Source organism: Neopsephotus bourkii, unplaced genomic scaffold (assembly GCF_033783945.1).
Source record: "Neopsephotus bourkii isolate Nb327-2 ecotype Australia unplaced genomic scaffold, CSIRO-AGI_Nbou_v1 NB_1373, whole genome shotgun sequence".
In the NCBI taxonomy this organism is placed as follows: Eukaryota; Metazoa; Chordata; class Aves; order Psittaciformes; family Psittacidae; genus Neopsephotus; species Neopsephotus bourkii.
The window spans coordinates 5,743,143-5,761,578 of NW_026901852.1; the positions used below are offsets into that span (position 1 = coordinate 5,743,143).

The 18,436-nt window shown below is 37.5% G+C and overlaps 1 protein-coding gene across 1 annotated transcript in view; it reads right to left on the bottom strand.

Annotated features, from left to right (window-relative positions):
- The window catches only part of BABAM2 (BRISC and BRCA1 A complex member 2), a 162,330-nt gene that overhangs the window by 128,164 nt on the left and 15,730 nt on the right, over positions 1–18,436 (bottom strand). The window contains exons 3-4 of the mRNA XM_061367225.1: positions 14,827–14,903; positions 4,380–4,474 (exon numbers count right to left, since the gene is read on the bottom strand). Of these exons, the coding sequence (XP_061223209.1) occupies positions 4,380–4,474; positions 14,827–14,903 (172 nt within the window). The remainder of the gene's footprint in view (positions 1–4,379; positions 4,475–14,826; positions 14,904–18,436) is intronic.

Below are 18,436 nucleotides of genomic sequence, written 5' to 3' on the forward strand. Positions count from 1 at the left end.
GTGATGACAATTAGACAAAGGGAAACAATCCTCCCAATACTATGCACTGGCACGAGAACAGCAGTGGCCCATCCTCTAAAGTTCTGTGATGGCAATGCCCTCCTCCCTCTCCCACGCCAATGCATGTCACTAACACTAAGTATTCCCATATATACTATCCCACATGGACCTCGTTCAGCACTTACTAAGCTTCAGGAAATGTTAATGTCCTCTTGCCTCTGTGCTCAGTGAGGTTAATGGAGCCTTTTTGATATCAATGGGTGGGCACAATAGTTCTAGGAAGACTAGCTGGAGACCTGAAGTAGGATGCTAAGAAACCGAAATCCTTAAACTGTTAGCTTGCATGTACTGCTATTGTCTCCTCTTTGCCAAACAGAATATATTTCAAAATCATTGGAAAACTGGGGTTAACATTTTGCATAAGCACTTCAGTTATTAACTGGCTCACATTAACAATCAACTAGGCTAACATAACAAACAATTCTTGTTACTCAAACTGGCGTCATTGTAATGAGCTCCAAATTAATCTCATCCGCGCACAATCACTAATCTTGTTTTGTGCCAACTGAATTTTTAATCAGAACCGAGTGAATCATAGGTTGTTTTTAAAATACATTTCTAATACTTGTTGTCCAAAATGAATAAACACTAGAGCAGGGAAGAAGCCTTTTATTTACATTGAGAGAAGCTGATCTTATTTATGCATACTATACACAAGTATCGAATGCATATGACAGTTGAGTACATTTTTAATGAAAATAAAAAAATAAGTCTGTTTCTAGTGTGAATAGCATCATCAACCTGAAGAATTTAGCCCTCTGACTCTAATTGAAACTGTATTATATAAAAAACCCAACCCAAAATATAAGGAACAGTTCCCCTCTGTTAAGTTGTTCCTCGATGTCTACATCATTCTAGAATAAGATCAGAATGCACACAACCAGACCCTGTGACCAGTGGAGTAAATACTTCTGGTAAGGCATTTAAACAAGCATATATTTTGCAGTGCTAAACTTGAGACTCAACATGAGTCTCAAACTGAAGTGACTTACAATATTTGTGCAAGACACAGAAGCAAAACTGAGTTTCAATGAGCATTTTCAACTTCATTCTGTGATTGCAGTACCAATTTAACAAAGCAGTTGATTAGCTCTGCTTATTAAAAAAGGAGCACTCAGTGTACCACCCCAGTGCAGAAACACTGGCCCAACTATTTAGGAATTCTTCAGGAAAAAAACACCACAAAACCAAACCATAGTATGAAGTCTCCACCTACAGCATCTACTTTTTAAAATGCAGTATTTCTGGAATCTTGCTTTAGCTGTCTGCCTATAAGATGCTTAACTGAACACTTGTTAGCATGCTTGGTGAAAACCTAACTCGAAGGTCTGCCCATGGCCATGGAAACTGAAGGAATGACTGACGCCATCTGCAGCACAGCCATTCAAATGTCTTCAGGGAGCTCTACCGACAGCCTCTATTAAAGCCACATAAGCTTGAGGAATCTGGAGTACCTGGTTCTCATTTCAAGCTAAGCATAATACCTGACTCAAGCCATATAAGTGTGATGACTTCTGCTTGGAAAACAAGACATTCAGGCAGATGAGAGCAGCGCAGGAAGGCTCAACATCAGAATTCCCACAGATCCAGCTGTACATATTACTTACTTAGAGACTGCACTCCTCATTTAATGCCATCTACATGCTTTTGTGCATGGTAGATTTTGTTTTGATTGGCAGGAACCATTGCATCAAAAGTATCAGAAGACTGCTCAAGATTAAGAGGATTAAATTGCATTCAACATGCTAATCTATTTTTATTTAGTAGAAAGACATGGTAACACATAAAAGAATCCTGTTAATATCTTAGAATTCAATTAAAATTATCTTCATAAACAGCTCTGAGATTTGTGGAAAAAAGGGACTTTTATTCAAATATTTAGCATAATTATTAACATAACATTTTGAAGAAAAACTCTGCAAACCATGTTGAACACTGAAAGGCAAATGCAAAAGCAAAAATACTCCATATAGACCACAGCTGCAAGGTAGAGATAATGCACTCTGATAACATCAGGATGGACTGCAAAAGAATGGCCAAAAACCTTATCAAAAAGGTTACATTTACATAGTGAATACTATAGTAAGGTATAATGACCAAAAGAATGCTGTTGACTTGCAAATTTCCTTTTTGGTTTCTTTTTAATTAATTTTAAAATAGGCTGGTTCATATATCATCACCTGTCAAGGAGCGAATGGCTCTTCAAGACACTATCCAATAAAGAGGATGGGAAGTCTGTTCTGTGCTTAGGCAGGGGAAAAACACTCCCCAAAAGAGCATCATTAACGAACAATGTAAGAAGGAAAGAAAGAAAACTAAACAAGTTTTTATCCTTGCTAATGACTTATTTTCACATGAGAAGTATGGTACCATATCACTCCCAGCAAGCTTCTCCATCTGAATAGCATTTCTGCAAGAGGCCACAAATTGTCTTTATTTAATATCTCAGTTTCTATTTGTTATTAATTTCAGCTTTTCAGTACATTAAAAAGTGCTCCTCTTCTTTAACATGAAGTGTAGAAAGTGGTCGCTAGAATTAATACTTGCCAGGAAGTTGTAAGATTGTGAAAAAATAAAACATTAAAAGAGGAGAATAGAAGAAGTAGTAAATAAAAGAGTGTAAAATAATTCTAGATTTAGCATATAAAGTAAAACCTTTCCTATAAATGACTAACAAATAACTCTTCAGCAGCAGCCTGCCTCCTTCCCAAAAGAGCCTGCAAGCTTAACAGCAAAGTGACTGGGGAAAGAAGACATTCACCTTTTAAAAATTCTGCTAGGCATGCTAAAAATAATTATTAAAACTAATTATTTTAAGATTGTGTAGCTTCTTATAGTAATATAAGTAATATAATTATATTATACAGTAATATAATTTACTGTGAAGTGAATAAACCTATCACTAAAAAAGAACACATCTGTCACATCACACATGAAGGACGTGTTCAACTCTGTGGCCACTGCCTTGCGTTCATCCACCATGACACGTGTACCCCAGCACTGAACAGTACTGCATGACAGCCTCTAACTTGCTTTGTGGAGCTCTGGAGTCATGCTCATAAAACACAAGAGGCTGCAGGAGAGGACTGTGCAAAGAGCCTAGCAAGGCCCTGCACCAGGAGAAGTTCAATCGAGGAACAACTCCCAGCTGCATGTTTGTGCCAGTGACTCCCATACACCCTTACAGGCACCTGATAAAATGAAATATTTAAAGTGTCAATTGATTTTTGGCCAATTTTCTAATAAATGCTGAAAGTACAGAGGAAGTGACCAAGCAGGAATTACAGTAGAGCTCTCTGGCAAAGGCATACTTTTCTGACACAGTCACTAAACTCTGCAACATAACTACAAGCATCGCGGACTTACTGGAAAAAGCAAATGCACCCAAATCCTATTGACAAACGATACTGTCAACCCAGAAACAAGGCTTCAGATCTGCAAAGGCATCAGAATAGAGCCCAAAGAGAGGGGGAGAGTAAAAGAAAAACACTTTGGGTTTCAAAATACCTTAATATGGCTTTAGTAACTTCTGAGAAGAAGTATTTTAAAAACATTAATAGCTTCCTACCAGGCAAGGTTGGATGAGGCTTTGAGCAACCTGGTCTAGTGGAAGGTGCCTCTGCTCATGGCAGGAAGGTTAGAAGTGGATGAGCTTTAAGGCCCCTTCCAACCCAAACCATTCTGTGATTCTATGATTTTTCAAACAAGGCTTTACTACTTGAGGCTAACTCTGAATAAGCAACAAAATGCTTGGTTTCAGATTGTGATATTTCTTTTCCACAATAATAAGGCTGCATAAAAATATTTTATTGCTAATTCCTGACCCTCCCATCTTTTAGAAGGGCTTTTCTTTGTCTTGATAGTAACACTTAACACATGAGCAGCTACCTTTCTTTGATGCAGTGGTTCCAACAACATTCAACCTGGCTCTATCCTTCCTCACAGGAAAACAGAAATCAACATCGCTACACACACTTATGCTGCTTTCTAAATGCTTTTTAAAGACACGATAATCCTTTCTGATGAGACAGACTTTTAAGATGGCCAAATACTAAACAGACATATTCTTAAAGATACTCTGAATAGTTATTGTAAATGTCATCTTGATTAAAATACATATAAAAAAACCCAACCCACATTTATGAATTCAACTTTAAATCACATTAGAAGACAAAGCATTTATACTCACATAACAATGAGAACAAAGGTGTTTTTTTCTCTTTATTCTGCATTGTTAGAAAATTCCTACTGCTGAAGCTATTTAAAAAAAGCCAAGCCTCCTTGCATGGTATAAGGCTCTCAAACAGTGAAGTACTTACATGCAAGGCAGAAGGATCTGGCAAAAATTCAGCATCCTCTCCAAAGATAAAATCTGGTGGCAGGTCAGGATAGTGAGCATTGAAAATTATATCCCCTGAAAAGTAATAAATGAAAACACTGTTTGCATTTTTATGTACGTGCTTATAAATACATAGAATATTGTACATATGATACACATTTTCATATAAAATTTGATAGCTACATTAAATATATTTCATGTATATGTCCGTATATTTTACAAAACTTCACATGCAAGATAAGCATCAGATGTTTTGGGGGATGAAGTCAAATTCCTGAGGCACAGCTTCTTCCTCCTCTGCAAGCAACGAAACGTGAAATACATTATTGCTTCAAATCTCAAATGGCAATTCAAACACTACTGAAGGTTGCCTCAAACCATCAACTTAGAAAAGTAATCTTGTTTTTAAGAAGTGCCACATTTAGATTGCTGTGCTTGGCATATTAACTTAAAGTCAAATGCAAACTACTCAGATTGGAATTTTCAAAATACTGAAGCTTTCAAAACTTAGTAGCACTTACTCCCTAGTCTCCTTGCCACCCCCAACTCCTAGAAGGAAGAACATGCAGTTCAATAGGAACCATTCCAACTATCCAAATTCAGGCCAAGAGAAATGCAGTATTATGCATCTAAATGGAAAGACTAAAATTAACTAAAACGATAAAACTTCATCACAGCTTGGCACTGAGTTCTCATCTTGCCAGTGTCACAAGATAAGCGGTTAATTACTGATGTGACAGTGCAGTGAAATTTGGGCTGTATTATTTCACTAGTAAACATACTTCAGAGTTCATATAGGTTGAGGTGGTCATCTGCATGTGAGGTCTTTAAAAAAACCCACCCATAATCACTCTTTCCTCTTTATGAAGATATGACAACATAACTCTGAGCTTTTACATAAAGCATATTTGTGAGGTAGCAAGCATTAGAAGAAAGAAGTCAGTGCCTACACAAGACATTCAATGTGATAGTTTTAATTGCTAGTATTTTGTAAACTTATCCTGCCTCTTGCTGGAAGCAAGGATGCTGTAAAGATTAATTTGCAGAGGATAAGGGCTCACCACCAAGAAGCCAACAGCCAGGCTGCAGTAGGTATGCTCTACAGTATCACTCTAAATCATTAACTCACTGATCATGGGACTCAGTAGAACACAGTGTAGGTTTATCCTGCTCTCGCACTCCTTCCTTTCACAACTGTCAGGAGCACATGTAAGTATGGGACATGGCAAATAACAGAAGTCTGCCAGTTGAAATACCCAACACAGTCAACAAAATCAATCTTTCATTTCATTTCATTTCAAAGAAGAACAAAACAGGCGCCAACCCTAGAGGATACTGCATAAACTTGCAATAAGAAAGGCACCTATATTAAGTAAAATAAAATAATTACTCAACTGCTTAAACCTTAATGCAGCAGTAAAATTCAGAAAAATTGACATTTATTAGACTGGATAGCTCCTATGCCACCATAACTCAACCTTTTTCTTCATATTTACTACAATCAAAAAGTTGTGTATTGCTCCTTGCAACAACCTCACCAACTTCTACATCCAGAGCAGGCAACTCTTGAGGTTATGTGGTAAAGGAGATGGCACCTTTATACATTCTTTGACTGATCTTTGCTTAGATAAAGGTGTGTTAGGAATAACTCAGAACACAGCACAATGAAAAAGCATGGCCTGTGACTTAGGCAACCCAGTCCTACTTTGAAGGAAAGAACTGTATCTGTGGTCTTACCATGTTTTTATGTGATGCTAAGTAACTCATTTAACACACACTTTTTGTATTGCAGCTGCTAGTTGCATGCTTTTCATTCTCTGCATTCCTGTTTTAACAGAGTTGATGGAACAGTGCACATAACTACAGCTCTGCTCACCAGGAGCTGCACTCCAACTACACCGACACTACAAAAGGCTGCTCAGAATAAAAAAAGGATCAAAATAACTGCATATTTTTCATGTTATAACTCCGTATTTGATTACTGAAAAGCTGTCATAGAACCTTAGATCATGAGGTGGCTCCAAGACTCTTCTAAGAGTAGTGAGACTGCCATAAACCGTATTCAAGTCTGCGAGTTCCACAGTAACGGGTGAAGTTCAGCAAAGCTGCGACAGTAGCTGCAATGTGAAAGTTCAAGCAGGTACAAACTTGTTTCCCCCCCAGTGTTTTCAGTTCTACAGCTTGAAGTGAATTCACAGCAGCCCCCAGTACATCATTATATGCAGTGATGCAGTATGACAGTAAACTGAAATTGGCATTATTAGCTTAAAATGCTAAGGGGTAAACTTTCACAATTTGAGGTTTGGGTCAGCTGCATATCCATGCAGTGATTCCTGCTGTGGAACCAGGATCAATACCTAAGGACAGGACCCTTTCTGACCACCCAGGTGTGATGCATGGTCATGCTGATGTTAGGCACATCACAGTTGCAGCTGGTCAAACCAATCTACTACCTCTCTTACATGCCCATAGTTGTTCTTTTTTACTTTCTGTCACAGCCCTTCTCCTACCAAGTGGTATATCACTCCTTATTCACAGTGAATGAATAACTACGCAGGTATTTTGGTTTAAGATCTACTGCCACCACAGAGCTACTCAGTACAAGGCTCAGAATCCAGAGTCAAAAATTAACATTGTGATATTTTATTTTCTGTTACTGTTACTTATAATGGCTGTAATTGCTTCTACTGGCCTAGGATAAACATGCCTCAAATCCAAACTCCCAAGTCCCTTTAGTAAAAGTAATTTTCAAACCCATATTTATCTCGAGATTATTTTTCCCTATAGTACAGTCATTTTCCAAAACGCTACACAGTACATGGCTGAAGGGTTCTCCAGGTTTCAAAATAAGCAAAACTATTATTTCAGTGCCTGTTGATCATACAATAACAAAACACTAGCGCTGAGACATGCTCAAAACATTTTACAACCCCATGGAACCAATCAAATCATGCTGTCGCCCTCATTTTCTAACTAAGCCTGAAACACAACACCCTTTTCCTACAGTACCATAGGTTTTTATCCAAATGTAAACCCCAATTTATTCTGCTACAATCAAACCTCACACAGGCTGGGTGACATTAAAGACAAAAAACTTCAGACCCAAATGGCACTTCAATGTAAACAGTTAGAAAAAAAGGTGTGCTTTCTATCATCAGTGGTTTTCATTCTGGCAGTTAAATACTGCACCTTACTACTGAAGACCTACCCTCAGAACATTTTTTTCCACTGACTTAAAAAGGAAAAACGCATCCCCTTGCTCAAATCTTATTCTAGTAAGTCTCACTTATGCCATGAGTCCAAAGGCATTCAGCTAGCTGCTAAAAGGAAAGAAAAAAGAACCTTTTTCTGAGCCATGTTAGACATTCACCCACGTGATCCCTGGCCTCTCTATCTTTTCTGTTCCACGCTCTCCTCTTCCACATAGTTTCTCCCATGTCTTGCTTATTTTACCATACTAGGACAGAAAAAGCAACACCTCTGACTCTCAGAAGCTTGGGTACTACGGAATGAGTTTGCTCTATCCACAACTATGAGCATGAGGTATTTTCAGAAGTTATATATTCTTCACTAAGGACTAAAGACTAATACAACTAATTATAACTAATATAACTAAAAAGTTATATATTCTCCACTAAAGACTAAAGGGAAACAACCCTAAATCTGAATTTTATTCTTGTTAAATACCACAAACCAGAGAAATTAAAACTGCAGTTAACGGTTTGCTTGGCAGGATTATGACACATAAATCAAAAAACGCTTCTTTACAGTCAAATACAAGATATTTAAACCAAAAACAATGGCCAAGGCCACAGCAAATCTGGCTTTGCTTCACATTAATGTTAACACTAGTCTCCGCATTGGGCTTACAAAATATAAGGTGTTCAATATTTTGGATCACAAGCTACCAGTTTGTCCTGACCCAGCAAAAATACACATTTTATTTTTCTTTTTAGCAAATTCTTTTTTTTTTTTTTAGCAATTTACAATTACAAATGTAGTTGAATAATTGCACAGTTTACCGGTGGTTTACGTTCCTTCAGTATAACTGTGCTGCGGTGGAACCATAAGGTTTTCAACCAATAAAGCCATTTGCAAACTTATTGTGCTTAAAGAGTCTGAGAATGGTTACCATTTTAATTTGGAAAGCAAAACCAGCAAAACCCCCTGCATTCTCTCCCCTTCTCACCTAAATGAAACAAATACCCTTTTCCCTTGCATCTCCAACCCACGAGTATGCAGATCCTCATGTTTCAACTGTTATTCATTCGCTTGACAGTGGTGTTCTCAGGGCTACTGACCATTACCATCCCACTGTTAGAACAAAGGAAGCAAAACCTTCACACTTATATCATTTCTCTCATTTCTATAGATATACTAAGCAATAATTACTTGAGTGGAACTACATTTCCAATTAAATACTACTACAGAACTTAAAATTACTTTAATAAAGTTAAAGCCATGGGCTCAAAGATAAATTTAGAAGAAAAGGGATGTATGGCAGATCTTTCTCTTTTCATTATCCAAAAATATTACTTTCTCTTCCTTTTATCTCCTCAGGCAAACAACATTATATTTTGAAATATTTTACTTCACAGAATTTCAAAAGAAAAGATAATATGCTCCCAATGGTCAAAAAAATCATATTTAAATCTATAATTTCTTTTAAAACACACACACTGTTCTCTCATCTATCAAAATGCATAAGCAATTCTAACAAAGTAGTAAGGATTGACTTAAAGCAAGACAGGTGTACCTCTCAAACAGAGATATTTCTTACAGTTGCTTTCCACTGGCCTCTCCTATATACAGTTTTTCCTCTCCTGATAACTTCCTTTTTGAGATATTCTTCTTTCTTTTTAACCATACCGTATATTTGGTAGTACTGAAAGATCGGGTGCCATCACCTTAACATCCCTAAAGGCAGCAAAATTAGGAAACAATGTATCAGTTAACTTCCTAAACTCTACTTTTGAGAGCATATCTGTATTCTTCAGCTTTTACTGACCCAAGAATGTCTAAGTCAGCACTAAGTATGGAGAATAACCATATGTGCCCACTGCAGCCAGTATAATGGAATGCATCATACAAAGGAGATTGACCCATTTGGCTTTTAAGAAGCAAATAAAAAATATGAATGCTACCTGATCATGAAATGCACTCATGGATAATGGGGAAGAGTGCTGAAGCAAGGGGCCAATCCTATGTGTAGAATCAGTTTGGGGAAAATAAACTGCATTTGTTGAATATTAAAAAGGAAAAGACAGTAAGTAGAATCGTATTATTAATCTATGCAGAATACTAAAGTATCTCTTCTAACAGCCACACAAGTTGTGGACAAAAACCACTGATCAATCCCCTCTATAAAATAATTCTTATTTCTTACCTAAACCAGCCATTGTTAACTGTCTTTACAGGTACAAAAATAATGAGTTATTCACTACAACCTGCAACCAAGATATCAAGTCAGTGTAGTCAGCAGTATGACAGGATTTAAATGAACTAAATGCAGACCTGCTGACTTGTCACTGGATCCCACTATAAAGATTTTTGCTCTAGAGGCTTGAAGTCAAATACAGTAATAGGCTATCTATAGAGCCCATTATTAATTGGCTGGCAAGAAAGACACAGTTCCTGGAATGACAACACAACTTTGGTAAATACAAAATTACTACTGGGAGAAGATACAGGAGTAATTCTATTTTTGCTGTGGTGTTGCTGTCCATCACAGGAATAAAGGCAGATGAAAGTCTGTACAGTACATTATGAGCTATATTCTTAGACCACTTAGGCAGCAAAACTGTGATTTCCTCCTCTAAGACCTGTAACTAAAATGAGTAAGACAGTAAAAAATAGAAATCAGAAGCAAAAAAGGAAAATCTGAGCTTTAAACGAGACAAAGGAAATGTTCTTTGAGATCAAGGAAATCAAAGTGGTGCCAGTAGAACCCAGAGCTGTAATCCGCTCACAGAAAAACAGTGAAAATCAGACAGAAGATTCAAATACTAGAGTTCAAGAGGCCACAGAGAACAGTAGCATTGCAAGGGCAACACATTGTTTAATCACTGTGAAATTCCAGATGACAGCACTGAAAGACAGAAAGAGGGAGGGAGGGAGGCATCAGTGCCTGAAAAAGAAAATCTGAAGAACATAGGCAAAAAAAAACCTACACAAAAACAAAATACTGCCAAGAGTCAGCCTCTCTTACCAGCAAGAAGCAGTGAAAGCTTGAGTGACAAAGGAAAACCAGAATCAAGAGATTCCAGGGTTCACTGGGGGGAAATTGCAATGACCAAGGAACTGCTTCTTAATGGTATATTTTAATTATTAATATTATTCAATGAAGACCATTACAGCTTAGAACTCTGCTTAGCCTGACAGTTTCCACTGTGACATCTGCCTTACGGTTTAGCAAGGAAAACCAAAATATCTGCAAGAGTTACAAAACACTTCACCTGAAAATACACAAGTACTTCTCCAGAAAGAATACCAAACTTTACTCAGCAGATACCGTTGTCCAGTTAGCAATAAAGGACAGCTCTGCATGCCACTTAAAGTAAGTTTTATCCTTGGAACACAGATTCAACCTCTTACTGGATATTACAGACAGTCTTCTTGGAGTCAAACATTACAAGCTGTGAAAAACACAAATATAAAGGAAAGCACTGAGTTTAACAAAACAGCATTAAGTGCTGGATGAACTGAGAAAACAATGTCTGCCTCAAATTTTAATTGACAGTCAAGCAAGTGTAGGCTCAAGTTTTCTAACCATTCTGGCCATGAAAACACAAAATTCATGGTATGACAAACTAATTTATCATAGAATAGTTTGGATTGGAAAGGACCTTAAGATCATTCACTTCCAACCCCTCTGTCATGGACAGGGACACCTCACACTAAACCACATCACCCAAGGCTCTGTCCAACCTGGCCTTGAACACCACTAGGGATGGAGCATTTACAACTTCCTTGGGCACCCCATTCCAGGGCCTCACCACCCTTACAGAAAATAACTTCAATCTAAACTTCCCCTGTTTAAGTTTTAATCTGTTACCCCTTGTCCTGTCACTACAGTCCCTAACGAAGCATCCCTCCTCAGCATCCTTACAAGCCCCCTAACAACACACACTGGCATAGCTTTTTCTCCAGTATAAAACTGTGGTTATCTACAAGGTCTCCAAGCATCCTAGGTGGAGCTGAATAACATTCCAGCAGCTCGGAATACATGCAAGAGTAAGGTGAAACATGACATCTGAAAAAAAAAAACCTGATTAGGTAACTAGCTGGATCTCCGGAAAATGTATTAGTTATGAACAAGCATTGTTAACTCACAAGATGTTTACAAGATCTTACCAAAGCTAAGAAAACAATTGTTTTTACACTATAGGCAGTCAGCCACTGCCTTGCCTGCAAGTACTTTCTCCTTTTTCAAGAAACAGTGAATTTTCTGGTCTTTCAGAAACGAGGACTGTGACTGTGCAGTTATACTTCCCTAAAGCAGCAAACCAACAGTTTTCGACACACTAGGATTCATATTAGGGTATTTGTGCAGTGGCAGCGGTTATGATTGATGATATGTAAAGATCTGGTCTGTTGCAAAGAGGATGTAACACAAACCACAAAGGAACTACACACTTGAGCCTGTATTTGGTACCACATAATAAAGACCATACATTGGTGATCTTGAGTATTTTCAGCCAATCTTTTTATTCTGGCAGAATTTCACAACTTTCCTTTGCAGAAATATTCTGCCTTTGAAAGATAACGTATCTAGCAACAGCCTACAACAAAGTATCTACAAATCTCTGGTTGCACACCATGGCCGCCTTCCCTTGCCAACATTACAGATCTAAACACAAAATTATTAAAGCCTTCTTGAATCTGCTCACATCACTATTTATTCCACATGCTGTGAGACTGAACGATTCACAGCATTTCCAAACATGTAATGCTGAAATGTGGAGTACTATTATTACTTGAATTCACTGCTATTATTAGGTACCTCTGAAAAGATACGCTTGTTTACATCACTTTCAATTGATCATGTTAAAATACATAGCATGGTTAGAATGCATGGTTTGGGTTTTGCAAAGGTGGAGAGGAGCAACAGCATTACAGTTGTTTCCTTAAATTGCTTATGTGATGTACAAAATAAAAGAACTGGGGAGGGGGGTAAGCAGCTGATTTCTCAACATTTAAATTGAAGACATAGTCCCTTAATTGTATTTCTAGGTATTCTAACTGGACTACAGTCATTTAGTATGATAGTATAGTCTGTATTCCTATGTCCTTGCATACAGGCATTTTAATCTACTAACTTTCCCTTATGAATCTGGAATAATTATAGCCTCTACTTAAAAACAAGTAAAAATGTAAAGCTCACAGAATGTACTAGCAAGGCCCTGTATGGTGATAAATAAGAGAGTTACGACAGTCCCATAGAAAATAAAATACTAATATCTAAAATAATATCATCCAACGAAGCCTCTTTTCACCACATCTCGATTGTTGTCATCAAACAAGTCTTGTGCAGAATCTACCACACACTGCAGGACACAGGAAGACTCAACAGGTTGAGTCTGCTACATCGTATTACATTTTTTTAAACAGAAGTTTAAATAAAGACAAAATCTACCCAGTAGGGTCATTGGCTACATATAAATAAGGCCATTACTTCCTGAATATTCTGCATAAATGCACAGCTATATCCTTTTTTTCTTTAAATAATTGCTAGCTAGGACTTAATATTTCATTTTTATCTCTTGGGAATGATTAGTAAAGCCTCTTGAGCCATGATTTCGTACTTTTAGAATAGATAAAATAGTCACAGTAGACTGATACACGAGCCTAGCACCCCTCTCAAACACACAAGCAAACTTCTAGACCACCTTCTGGGAAAGACAACTTTCTCTGTAAGTGCCAAATGGAAGCTACAGAGTACTTCTAGTGATAAGAAGTTTAATTGTGTTGATTTCTATTCATAAAGAAGGGCTTTTAGCGCACTACATAATGACAAGAAAAACTACTACAGAAGGAATGCAACTTATTTAAATGTCTTGAAGAGCTCTAGCATATGCATGATGCAGCCTAAGCGGATTCTATCAAAGCAAGTGTTTGAAGTGTTTACCATTTCTGTTCACACTAAGTACATGCACCTCCAGACAGCATTATTTTCACACACTCACAAGGTAGCTGAGCTTGGACAGCATCTCTACAGACTGCTTAGTCTAATCCCTCAGCCCAGAGCAGTGTTACCAAGAGCAGATTGATAAGGACCACATCCAGCTGCATTTTGAGTATTTCCAAGAATGGAGAAATACAAGCTACACGAGCTCTGAATACACTGTGTTCCACTTATTGACCACCCTTGCAAAATGAGGGGGGGTTTATTGCATTTAAATAGAATTTTCTGTATTTCAGTTTGTGACCATTTCCCTACAGTGACCACCACTGCGAAGAGCCTGGCTCCATCTTCTCCATTTCCCCCCTTCAGGTATTTATACACACTGAAAAGATTTGCCCTGAGCCCTCTCTTCTTGAGAAATCCCAGCTCTCTTGGCTTTTCCTTGAACAACAGAGGCTCCAGTCCCTCAGTCGTTGTTGTGGTCTTTTGCTGGACTTATTCCATTATGTCCATGCATTTCTGGCACTAGGTAGACCTCAACTGGACACAGTACTACAGATGTGGTTTCATCAGCGCTGCCCTAAATCTAAAATCACCAAACTTTAAATTTTACTTTATCTGAAAATTCTTCATCCCTTCTCATATTTCTGTTGTTAAGAGATAAAAACAACACAACCTTACCATTTTTCAACAACTCAAGTGTTTAGAAAACTGGTTTTTACCTTCTAAAAACATAAAAAAGCAAATTTTATCCTAATCTTTTGAAATAAAACAACTAATAGAAGAGTGGACAAACGAGCCAGCCATCTACAGAGCCTCCAAGGGTAAAAGGAGGATTTAACCACACCACTAAACCAGAATAATAAAGTCACATTTCTCTAATTTGGTCAATTATAGCAGTTACTGTTTAGAGACACCTAATAAAGTATCAGACCAACTACTTTTACTGGAGCTTAATAAGGAATTCTTCATAAAAGAGGCAGAAACAACACAAAGCGTATACAAATCAGAAGTGAGACTAAAAACGGTCATGAGATTGACTTAGTCATGACATTTTATTAGAAATACTGGGAGGTGACTTTTGGCTTTCAGGATTCATGTTTTCAAATTTGTAGCATCAAGGAAGGCTGTAAACTTAAGTTAAAAATTAGATGTTCTTACAGTCGCATATTCTGAGAGCTGAAGCTTTAAGAAAAAACAACAAACACAGGTATCTCAAAACTCATAAGTTAGACACATTGGAAAACTTAGTATGATACATGGAAGAAAGGCCAATATGCAATAGCAATAGTTTTAAACTTACATTTGAGTGTTTCTCCAGCATAAGGGATATGCAGCTTAAATCGATCGCAGCTAGGTCCAGGGGTCAAGGATGTACAGCTAAAAACAAAGATAAGAAAAGAATGTGCTAAGCAGTTACAGATGGTGGCAAATGCTGACATTATTCTACGGGGTAAAAACGACTGACATAATAAAGATGTTGAGAATACTAGAAATACTCATCCCTAGCATTCTAGAAAAGAAGAAAAGACGGGAAAGATGCAGGAGGCCCATTCTCTTTTCACCAGCAGTTCTCATAATAGCATAAGAAACTTTAGGATCTGTGTCAACTATCTTTTTCTTTTTTTTTTTTACATTTTAACACAGAAAATATATACACAATTGGTTCAAGAGTTATTAGAATCATGTCTGACTCTATATGAATTAGTCAAAGCCACCAAATTCTCTACTTTGCATACAGTTTTGCAGGTCACAACTCTCTGTGCCACAGTACCATGGTTACATGCCCTCTATCCCTGCCGTCCAGATGAATCTTAGCCTTAATACACAGTGTTCAGTCACTTTTACCTACACTAAGCTTTAATTGTTCCCTTGTGGAAAAGTCTCACAATAACTCTCCAGGTGAGCAAGTTTCAGAATCAGGTATTTGAGGCTGTGACAACTGAGCATGAATGTTCATGATCTGTGATCATTGCATAACTCCTGTTTATCCAGAGCATCACAACAGCAGTTGGGTCTTACACTGATGAGCAAGTACTTTATGAACACAAAAGTCACTGAAAAACTGTTTAGTATGTAGGTCAGAAATGATTAGCTTTTTCACAACCTTTTAAGTCATGTGCCAAAACCTTTGCATAACAAAGAACCAAAGATTTCAGCTGCAAAAGGAGAAACAGCAACACAAATTGTTTCACCTGGAGCTGTCACCACTATGGCTTGCAGGCAGGATAGGTCCCAGCAGCAAAAATACTGGAAGCCCTCAGCAGTACATTGCTATCCATATCCAAGGATCCCGATAACCCAGAAGTCTTCTTGCTAGCCTTATATCTTTATAGCCCCAGCACCAGAGCTAGGCTTGTTGCAAGCCACTTAAAGCTCAAAGCTATACTGGTCAACTATGGACTAAAGAGTGGAAACAAGGTAGACATAGGTTAAATAACTTGACTAAGCTTATATTTGGATCACTGATAGAGCTCTAATACAAACCACTGACAATATAATGAAAGGAGATAGGTTTACTGGGCCATACACATACTAAAGGATAAAAGATGAGCAAGCGAGAAAGTAAAATCTTTCATCCTACCTTATCAGACAGAAACACAACTCCTGCAGCTCTGCTTTAACTCAGAAGAGGCATCACTGTAAACAGGGCAATGCTGATTCTCATCAGCATACTCTAAATGCTTTAGAGGGCCATTTTTCTCAGACACTGGCTCTACACTCTCTTCTCTTTACACTTGCAAGTTAAGGAAACCACATGCAGAAAATTTGAGACTGTTTTTATTCAGTGAGCTACATTTACTATTTAACCAGATTTCTGCCCACATACAGTTTCATCAAAAAGAAGCAACCACAGAACTCTGATCAATTAACTTTAATGAAGTGTCGACAAAAATACTAGAAAACATAAGCAAACCAGTTATGCACACCTAGAATCTAACACAGATGCAATTAACAGCCTACACTGATTCAATAATCCACTACATTTCTTTCAGTATCATTACAGAAATTAGGACACTGTCCTTGCAAATAAAAGGGAAGCAACAATGTCCTACCTTCACTTCAGAAAGGTCTTGTGAGAGCACCATGCAAATGATTTACAGAAACAGTATACATACAACTAGTATCAGATGTGTGCAGAGCTGACTGGAAAGCAAGTTTCAAAACAGATTAGTTCACATCTTGTTCCATCTAGGAAGAAGGAACTCACTAGAGGTTTTCTTCTGGTATAATACTACTTCACATTTCATTGAAAGACTGATGATGGGAAAGAGATGATGTTTATAAAACAGGCCAACAATGCTACACAAAACAGAATGCAGCATGCTGGACAACAGGACCGGAGCTGGAAAATGTATAGACTTAATAGTCTGAATTATTTCTTTATGAATTACATCTAGGTAAGGCTTAGACAGAATAGTAAATCACCACCATTATCACTGGGAGCAACATCAGTTTGAGAGTATGAAAGACTGAAGCTTCAGTGCAACAGAAGCAACAAAAGAATATCATTTTTTCAAAGATGCTTTTTTTTATAGTAGGTGAGAGCAGCAAAACAGGAGTGCCCATCAGTATGGTGCTTTAATGGCTGTCGATTAATTTAACAGCTATAGATATGAAAGTATTACCTAATTTCAAGTCCTTTCTAAGGCTTACATCATGTATAAGGGCAAGTCTAGGAGGCATACAAAAAAAAAGCGAAACAAAAAACTCCTTTGCAGGTTCAAAAGTATCTCTGCAACGTCCGTTAATATTTAATGGAAGATTCTTTCAAGGTATCGTAGGTCACAGCCTGAGACGCATTTCTCAAATACCATCAAAATAACTTTGTTGTTAGCTTTTCAGCAGACAAAAACACTTTCTGATCCTGCAAATACCCTACAGTTTTTACTTTTAGTACAGTGGGCCATTTGGAAATACTTAGGGAAAGTAGAATATTCTATAACATTAAAATAAAAGCCTGATTTAATGGCAAATGTCCCTAAAAGCAATACTAAGTACTTTACCTAGATTACTGAACTCCACTAGAGATGTTTTTAATTTTACTGGTACAGAAGTGATAGAAAGTGACAGTATTCACAGTCTTTCCTTCGTTCTTTCCCAGATTACTCTGGCTAGGCTCTGCAAGAGGCTTCAATAACTGTGACAGGCTGAGCAACCAAGCACAAACCTTACATGCATCCATTTGAAAGGAGGCAGCTACATTTTAGTATAAACAGCAAAAGAACGAAGCTTCTAAGGCAAATAAAAACTATGGTATATCTAGTAATCTATATGTGACCTTATTTCAACAGACAGCCACAGATAACAGCCTGGCTATGGACATCTGCTTGAACTGCCTTAATACACAGAACCTCTTATAATTACAAACGTGTCCAACCCAGAAGCATGACGTCTCTCTCCTTCAAAGTATAAGATTTTACATTTGCTGATCCTTTTAACTAATGTGGTCCACAAAAAAGTCACGCTGAAAAGGAATTACTTTTAACAAGGTCTGTTAAAGATTATCTGCTGTTCTGTTTTCACAGGAAATTGACAGAACAGTAATACCTCATGTTGAATATTAATTGCAGAAGCTGACTATCTCATGATAAATGATGTGCTATCTCTCTCTTCATTCACAGACAAATATTACACTAGTTTGCATATCTTCATCTAAATAGTCAACATTTTACATAGGAAAGCCATGGAAGCAAGAATTAACACTCTGATGCTCAGAGCAGTGATAGGCATTAATCTTTGTAACATGATTAATGCCATACCACAAGATCTCCCACAATGGTTTCCCTATTAAAATATCAAAGAATTATTCACTTGACAAGTTTCCAGGATGAAGGAATATCCTTGATGGTATTGCTTAAAACCATACTGCCTTGTTCAGGAGTTGTACTGAGACCTACATTTGAAATCTA